General features: G+C 35.0%; 1 protein-coding gene across 1 annotated transcript; it reads left to right on the forward strand.

Annotated features, from left to right (window-relative positions):
- Positions 1 to 12: 12 nt before the first annotated feature.
- Positions 13 to 9,107, forward strand: LOC306875546 (mitochondrial import inner membrane translocase subunit TIM44-like). Its single transcript, XM_079426196.1, has 13 exons — positions 13 to 58; positions 598 to 705; positions 785 to 958; positions 1,046 to 1,126; positions 3,114 to 3,263; positions 3,414 to 3,550; positions 4,443 to 4,528; positions 4,886 to 4,978; positions 6,006 to 6,130; positions 6,201 to 6,251; positions 6,337 to 6,426; positions 6,624 to 6,734; positions 7,953 to 9,107. Exons 1-13 carry the CDS (start codon positions 29 to 31, stop codon positions 8,070 to 8,072), a joined length of 1,356 nt encoding a protein of 451 aa, XP_079282322.1. The 5' UTR covers positions 13 to 28; the 3' UTR covers positions 8,073 to 9,107.
- The last annotated feature ends 214 nt before the right edge of the window (positions 9,108 to 9,321 follow it).

The raw sequence follows: 9,321 nt of genomic DNA on the forward strand, positions 1-9,321 counted from the left end.
CCAAACAGGTCACTGCAGCGGTTCCAAGATGGCGGCCTCCTTGTGTCAGTGTTACCAGGTGAGTTTCTCATTTAAACCCTTTATTAAGCGCTCATTAACAACGCGATTCATATCGGTATGATAAACACAATGTCCGCGATTAAAGCAGCACGAGCGCGCGCTTAGTTCACTAGAACCGCGCGTTTTTAATGCAGAAATGTGCCTAGATTGATCAGTCATGCTTATGAAACATGATTCTGGCCTTGATGTAACATTAAAAATTAAAATAACATAACAAACGAAGCTCTTAAATCACATTACGTAGGTACAAATGACAAAAAAAATGCTAGACAGGAATTGATTATTGTGTTTAGACCTCCTAACTAAAAAGTACCATGGTTTTACCATGCTTTTTGGAAATGTACCATGGAAATACTATGGTATCTCTTGGAGAAGCATCTGAGTTTTATGATATATGAGTAATTTATGTATAAAATCTTGTTTGACAGTGACATCAGTACATGAGCATGTTTATCTGTGGCAAACCTGTCATTAAATGCTGTTTTTCCATTCATAATTATGGAAATACTGTATTATTATGCATGTTTTTCTCCTCAGCTGTGTGTCAGGAGAGGTTCTGCACTTTTAGTCGCTCGTCAGTATGCGTCATTATACGACAGAGCTCATGTTTACAGGATATGTAGCCCGGCAGCTGCTACGGCGCAGGTGAGTGTCGCACATTATTAGTTTTTTGGGGAAAATTGTGATTTTACAGCATTTTTTTTTACATGTATATCATCCACAGGCAAGGTTTATGTCCTCTGGTGGCGGTCGGAAAGGCTTCCTTGGAGAGTTTGTGGACAATCTCAAGCAGGAACTGAGCAAGAACAAGGAGATGAAGGAGAACATCAAGAAGTTTCGCGAGGAGGCCAAAAAACTAGAGGAATCAGAAGCCCTCAAGCAAGCCAGGAGGAAATATGTACGATGTTATGTCTAACGTGACTCTAAAATAGCCAAACATGTTATTTCTCTATTGTGAAAGTGTGTTTTTGTGGGTGTCTTCCAGAAAACCATAGAGTCTGAAACAGTTAAAACTTCTGAAGTGTTGAAGAAAACACTTGGGACGATATCAGAGACGGTGAAGGAGGTGAGTGTAATTAACGCTGATTTTTGGCCGTCCCAGGACATCTTGATGTGCAATTTTTCTCATTTCAGAGCACATTTATATTTATGTATTCATTAAGCGTGCAGCGATTTGCATGAGTGCTGAACGTTATGTTTCTGCAGTGTTTGCGCTGCAGTATAGCCATGTTCTACGAAGGATTACGTTGCAAAATAATCTGTTGGATTTTGTTCTGATTTTATGTGGAAAACACATTTATTATTTAAGGTATTGGTCAATTCAGTCTCATTTCACGGAGATACTATTATAGATTTTATTAATATTTTAAAATGTAGTTTTTATGTTTAGAATTTATGTTTTCATTTTAATTTTAGCTAAATGATTACAAATTTTGTGTGTATAATTTCAGTATTATATACATATATGTTTTTATTCATATTTATTTTAGTACATAAAGTTGCCTTGGCAACTAGCTGAAAAAAAACAAAACATTTCTCCAGTAACTTTTAAATTTCAACTAACAAAACTGATTTTTAATGGATTTAATTTTACTGCAAATTTGATATATTAATATAACCATCAGTCACTTTTGAGATATGAAATGTTTTGCTTCCATAACACATTTTCTTTCAGACTGGTGGAAGGAAAACATACAAATTGTTTATTTTGTGCATCTGTTGATTTCAATTGCAATGCAATTCCTAAAAGGCAATTTCCTCAAAATGAGTTTTTCCTCTATTTCAGTGGCACTTACTAGCACAATTTTTTACAGTGTTATTCCTATCTATATTCTGAAGGTTTTTACTGTGGGGTTTGTTCATATGTCATTTGCATGGATTATTGCTGCACTATTTGCCTCTGTAGATTTCAATTACATTATCTTGAAAGGCGATTTCTTCAAAATGAGTTTTTTCTCAACTCCAGCAGCACTTACATGCACCAAGTTTTACAGTTTTATTCCCAGTTGTATTCTGAACATTTTTGCTGTTTTTATTTTATATATATATAAAATATATATGTATTTCCCGCAGGCCATTCGGAGTCTTAGCCTCTCTCCACTATAATCACATCACCCCACACTTCCACTTTGCACATCTTCATTACATCTGCACTAATTTGTAGAAGGTCACGTAAGGATAAATGAGTGGGACTTACATACCATTTGTCTTTAGTATTCCTTTTACTCACTTATACACTTTACTGCACTGCACAGCACACAGACACTTTGTCACTGACATACACTTTACTTTTACAGAATCTATATAGAATCATATTCTATTTTATTCTTCATATCTATTTTTATTCTCATATCTATTTGTTATTTTATTTTATTGCTAGTTTATTTCTATATATATGTTTACTGTACTTTTTCTATTTGCTATTTGTATTTTTGTAAACTTGAGGTTTTTTCTTAATTTTGTTGGACAGTCGTATAATACATTTCACTACATGTCGTACTATGTATGTATATGTATGTGACAAATAAAATTTGAATTTGATATATAATACACACACATATCATTCAACTGTTGTTTTTTTTTTTTTTTTACAACATTTTATTCTTAAAACATCTTATTTATGTCTATTGACAGTATTTTTCTGATTTGGAGTGATAAAAGATTTATCCAAAATCCCTTCTGTAAAAACCTTTAACTCTAATATGTCAACAAAGTGAATTTTGAACCTGGCTTTACAGATTTCTGCTCTGGAAATGTTTGCAAATTAGTGTCATATTTAATTAGATAATGCCTCGTGTATGTCTAAACAAAATATTTTAGAAAAGTTGTAATACCAAAAAATATTGCAATTCTTAATCTAATCAATAAACTGGGAAGTATGGTGATATTTTTGGGTTAATTTTTTACCCTATTCATTTGAAGTGATTTGCATAACTGCTCAGTGTTGTTGTCATTCAATGCATGTTGTGTTATTTTAACAGTCTGCAAAGCATTATATTTGTAATACATTTATAAAAATATTTCAGGAGCTGATTCTGTGTGTTTCTACCCAGGGTTTGGAAGAGGTCGGCCGCTCAGACATTGGAAAGAAAATCAAAGAAGGTATGGAGGAAGCGGCCAAAACAGCCAAACATTCGGCAGAGACGGTGTCTAAAGGTGGAGGAAAATTTGGAAAGACCGGAGCCTTTCGGGCGATATCACAGGTCCCTATCATGATAATGAGTTTTCACATCATAGAAATGCTGTTTATGTTATAAGCTGTGAATTATCTGGCTTTTTCTTGCGTGTATGTTGTGAAAGTGGCATATGAATGAACTGAATGGCTCAATAGCTTCAACTCTTGTTGTCTTCAGGGCGTCGAGAGTGTCAAGAAAGAGATCGGTGACCTCGGACAAATCGGCCCGTACCGGCCGCCCACCAGGCTGAGGAAGAGGAGCGATTTCTCATCGAAGGCAGGAGGCGCAGAAGCCAAAGTCTTCGAGGCAAACGAGTAGGTCACTTCTCAAGGACTGATGTTATGATGAGCTGTTTTTTTTTTTTTGTTGTTGTTTGCTTGTTTTTTAATGAAGAATGTATATTGTTGCAAAATAAAAGGAAAAATAACTATTTTTCCATTTAGTTTTTAAAATGAATTTTATATATGAACATTTATATCGATTTTTGAAAAATATTATTTAATATATATTTTTAAAGAATTGTGTATTTTTTGGTTTGTTGGGCTGCATAATGTATGGTTCAGTATCAATATTTATTAAACTACTTAAAATATTATAGACATATTTATTGTAGATAATAGTTAGAATTAATATTTAGCTATATTGAATAAAATCATTGTAAATAATATATAATGATATATTTATCTGTATTTATTTTAATTAATATTAGACTTTTAATAAAATTATTGTAAATAAATAAGGATATATTTATGTGTATTAATTAATTATTAAATTCATATTAATAATAGACTTAATGTATATTGTGTATTGGTGCACGTTAAATAGCAGAATACATTCCATTTTTTGTGTGGGGGGCTATATATAATTAAAATGTTCAAATAAAATATTATAGATAATATTTGATTGTTATAATTATTAATATTTAGTTGTTTAATAATATTAAATGTATAGATCATATTAATTAGTAATAGGTGTTAAATTTTTACAGGTAATGAGATGTTAATTGACAAATTAATTGTTATTATTTTCTGTATATTTTTTTCCCCAAATTTCATAAATGTTTTATAATAACAAACATATTTGAAATAAATTTGGGATTACATAGGAAAAATGACACATCAATATGAACTATAGAGCATCTAAATTATTTTAAAGCATTTCATCTTTAATAATGTTTTAATGTAGTGTTTTCTTTCTCTTTTAAAGGGAAGCGATGGGTGTCGTGCTGCACAAGGACTCTAAATGGTATCAGCAGTGGAAGGACTTCAAGGACAACAATGTTGTTTTTAACAGTGAGTTTGACTGAAATGCTCGTGTGATCAATAGATGGCGCTGTGCCGTAGGGATCTGCTGTATGTTGACAGCTGCTCTGTTCAGAAGCAGCTCTGGATGTTAGTTGTGTTGAAGAGTTCACTGCATCAAATAGAGGCTCGTTAAGCGCAGTGATAATGAGGCTCAGTAACGAGCAGCCGCAGCCCATCGGCTCAGAGACTGATCGAACGAACCCTTTTCCACAGGAAGGGCTGTGTGTTGCCCGAAGCGTGATGTGATACGTTTGTTTTAGCATTAGATTGTTGTACTGAGAGAACGACTCACAATATGTGCCGTGTTATTATCCTGAGTCATTTCATGTGCTGTCCTCCTCCCAGGGTTCTTTGAGATGAAGATGAAGTACGACGAGAGTGACAACGCCTTCATCAGAGCGTCCCGCGCCGTCACTGACAAAATGACTGACATAATCGGTAAAAACACCACTGCATTTCTGCTTAGCTTTACAGATAGATAGATAGACAGACAGACAGTTGGATAGATAGATGATAAACAGATAGACAAATAACAGATTGAGAGAGAGAGATAGAGATGGATGGATGGATGGATAGATATGAATGGAGAGATAGAGATGGATGGATAGATAGACAGACAGACAGACAGACGGATAGATGAATGGATAGATATGAATGGAGAGATAGAGATGGATAGATAGACAGACGGATAGATGGAAGGATAGATATGAATGGAGAGATAGAGATGGATGGATAGATAGACAGACGGATAGATGGAAGGATAGATATGAATGGAGAGATAGAGATGGATGGATAGATAGACAGACGGATAGATGGAAGGATAGATATGAATGGAGAGATAGAGATGGATGGATAGATAGACAGACGGATAGATGGAAGGATAGATATGAATGGAGAGATAGAGATGGATGGATAGATAGACAGACAGACAGACGGATAGATGAATGGATAGATATGAATGGAGAGATAGAGATGGATAGATAGACAGACGGATAGATGGAAGGATAGATATGAATGGAGAGATAGAGATGGATGGATAGATAGACAGACGGATAGAATAGATGGAAGGATAGATATGAATGGAGAGATAGAGATGGATGGATAGATAGACAGACGGATAGATGGAAGGATAGATATGAATGGAGAGATAGAGATGGATGGATAGATAGACAGACGGATAGATGGAAGGATAGAGATGGATGGATAGATAGATAGAAGGATAGATGAATGGATAGATATGAATGGAGAGATAGAGATGGATAGATAGACAGACGGATAGATGGAAGGATAGATATGAATGGAGAGATAGAGATGGATGGATAGATAGACAGACGGATAGATGGATAGCTAGACAGACAGACAGTTGGATAGATAGATAGATAGATAGATAGATAGATAGATAGATAGATAGATAGATAGATAGATGATTGTAAATATCATCGTAAATATTTTCTGCTCTTCTCAGGCGGCTTGTTCTCCAAAACCGAGATGTCTGAGGTTCTGACCGAGATCCTGAAGGTGGATCCGAGCTTCGACAAGGACTCGTTCCTGAAGCAGTGCGAGCAGGACATCATTCCCAACATCCTCGAGGTGAGACCAAACTCCCAGCATGCTTTTCTCTTAAAGGCAAGCAAAAGCTGAACATTCGCTCTGTTTGCAGGCCATGATCCAGGGAGAGCTGGACGTCCTGAAGGACTGGTGCTACGAGGCCGTGAGTGTCCCACAAACCATCACATAACAGATTCTGCTGTAAATTCGATGCACTGATGCTGGTTTTTCTCTGGTTTTGCTTGCAGACGTACAGTCAGCTGGCTCACCCCATCCAGCAGGCCAAAGCCATGGGTCTCCAGTTCCACTCCAAGATCCTGGACATCGATAACATTGATGTAAGAACCATTGGAAAGACACATAACATCCATCAGCTGCATCCTAATGGCCCAGTAACTCGATCAGGGCGTCCTGATGGACGTATATTGCAGAATAATGGGATATCGGAGCGTCAGAATTTCATTATGTCATCATCATCATCATCTTCTCCAGATGTTTGGAGTAACTCGTTTCGGTTGTTTTTTTTCTGCTGTAGTTGGCGATGGGGAAGATGATGGAGCAAGGTCCCGTTCTCATCATCACCTTCCAGGCTCAGCTGGTGATGGTCATCCGTAACATGAAGGGTGAAGTGGTGGAGGGCGACCCGGTGAGTGAGCGCTAGCATTAGCGATGACGTTAACCGCTAGCGCTTGTGAATCAGTGGCGTGATTCCCCTCTGGAGCCGCCGTGGCTGGGCGGTTTGCAGAAATCGGCTCAGAGGCCAAATGTAATGACACACCAGGGATGTTTCTGCGTTAGGAGTTTGTAGTTAATTTTCACCATCCAGCGCCCTCGAGTCGCTGAGTTCAGACAGTCGTGGATATTAGAAACGCTGTTTTATTTCACACAGCTGAAGTAGCTGTCGTGTTTGATTTAAATCTGAACATTTAAAAGTTCATTTTTAGTTTCTACATAAAGGTTCTCTTGCAAAATATCTGGTCATCATTAGCTTTTGGGTGAATCTCATGTCCATTTAAACCTAAAATCAAAATAAAAAAAAATACAAGATATAGTTTTCATGAAATAAAATAAAACAACAAATTTATACAACAGCACATATATATATATATATATATATATATATATATATATATATATATATATATATATATATACACATTAAATATTCAGTTAAACATGTCTATGTATTAAATGTGAATGTAATATTAATTGTTAGTTTTTTTTAATTAAAATATAAAAATTATTTTAAAAAAACTACTTGAATACATAGTAAAATATTAAAATGTTTATTTTATTTAAAAATATTTATTTTAGATAATTTCAAGATGGTATTATTATTATTATTGCTATATATAATATTAATATCAAATAATTCACTGCACAAAAAAAACTTATAATAATTTACATTAATTAATTAGTTATTTTTATTATGGATAGATATGATTAAGCAACTTCCCCCATAATTCTAATTAAACACAATGACTATATGAATTATACCTTTAATATGAATTGTATTGTTGAAAATTATATGTAATTTATTATATAATTTATATATTCTGACAAATTTGAGAAAAAATTCTAATCATTTGTAATCATTTTAATCAAATAATTAATATTAACAATTAAATAAGTAACTGTACTACAGTGATTAATGAAAACAAAAATCTATACTGAGAGTAATCTAAAGTATATATGTTTTTTTATTTATATTTAAAATAAAAAATATATATATTTAAACGTTTTTAATCTTAATGCAAGAAAAATCGTAATTTTACTAAAATAGAATACAAATGTTTTGTTTTTGTAATGAAAAATGTACGTTTTCATAAAATTCACGCATTCGTTGCATTTGTGCATTCCACAGGAAAAGGTTCTCAGGATGATGTACGTTTGGGCGTTGTGTCGAGATCAGGACGAGTTGAACCCTTCCGCCGCCTGGAGACTCTTAGACATCTCCGCTTCCAGCACAGAGCAGATCCTGTAAACAACGGCTTCCTCGACTGGGACACGAGGGGAAGGGTCGGGGGTGTGGCTCAACTGGGGGCGGAGCCACACATTGGCTTGTTTTACATAACTCCGCTCCTAGAGGTTTCTTCCAGAGCTCTACCACGAACCGCAAGGTTGTTCGCGGTGAGCCAAAATGGCCGACGGTTGGACTCACGCCATTGGACCGAATCCCCATCAGTCGGAAAGACTAACAGACTCGTTTTTGTTTGTGCGTATTGTCTGTTTAACTGTTCTGGAAGGAATATGTAAAGTCGAGTGGTTATCAAGTGCCATTCTACCAAGCTATCAATAACAATGTTGAATAATAATAATTATAATAAAAGTACTTAATTTCTTTTGGATTGAATCTGAATATAATCAAACATCCCCAGCCAGATAGCACACGTACGTCTGCAAGATGTCTGTTAAAGATCTCTTGATCTGGAAAGCATCTGTCTACAAACGTCTGGCAGATGTCTTTCAGATGTCAGTTTTACATACATTCTATATCATAAACATCTTAAAGACATCTAATAGACATCTAATAGACATCTGATAGGAAACGTCCTATAGACATATTGCAGATGATCAAACACCCTAAATAATACGTCTTGCAGATGTAAATGCAGACATCAAATAGATGTCTCGGAGATGTACGTGTGCTATCAGGGAGGCGTCTTAAACCGAGATACAGGAATTGTTGCGACAATGGTAGATGTCTATTTATTAAAGATTTGGTCCAGGTTATGTAGTTTTATCAATTACAGATTGAATCTTTAAGATCGGCCTTAACGCTTTCCACTTTCGGAGTGTTTCAACGGATTGTTATTAAGCCATCAGTTGTTTTTTTTTTTATTAATTTCCGCCTCAGTTATGTGGGGCTAAAATAGTGGGTCGTCTTCAAAATGACATTACGACGAATTTAATTCGATTTTCCTGCTGTATAAAAATGAGTTGCTGGTTGATGTAGAACTTGATCGTAAACCTATAATGTATATTAAAAATATTCCATGCTTCACCACGAAAGATGTTGATTTGGTTTGACTCATTGTATTTGAAATGCTAATCCATACTGTTTTCACATATTTCTTTGACGATATACTGTAAGCAAGCTCGAATTCGATTCTAAACAAGTTAGCTAACCTATAGCAGCTTTAGCTGGATGAATCCATTTATATATATCAACACATAGCATTTTATGTTGTTAAATATTAACCAAATGCCATTGTTTATCATTCTTTTAGAGT

This window comes from Barbus barbus, assembly GCF_936440315.1.
Source record: "Barbus barbus genome assembly, chromosome: 9".
Lineage (NCBI taxonomy): Eukaryota > Metazoa > Chordata > Actinopteri > Cypriniformes > Cyprinidae > Barbus > Barbus barbus.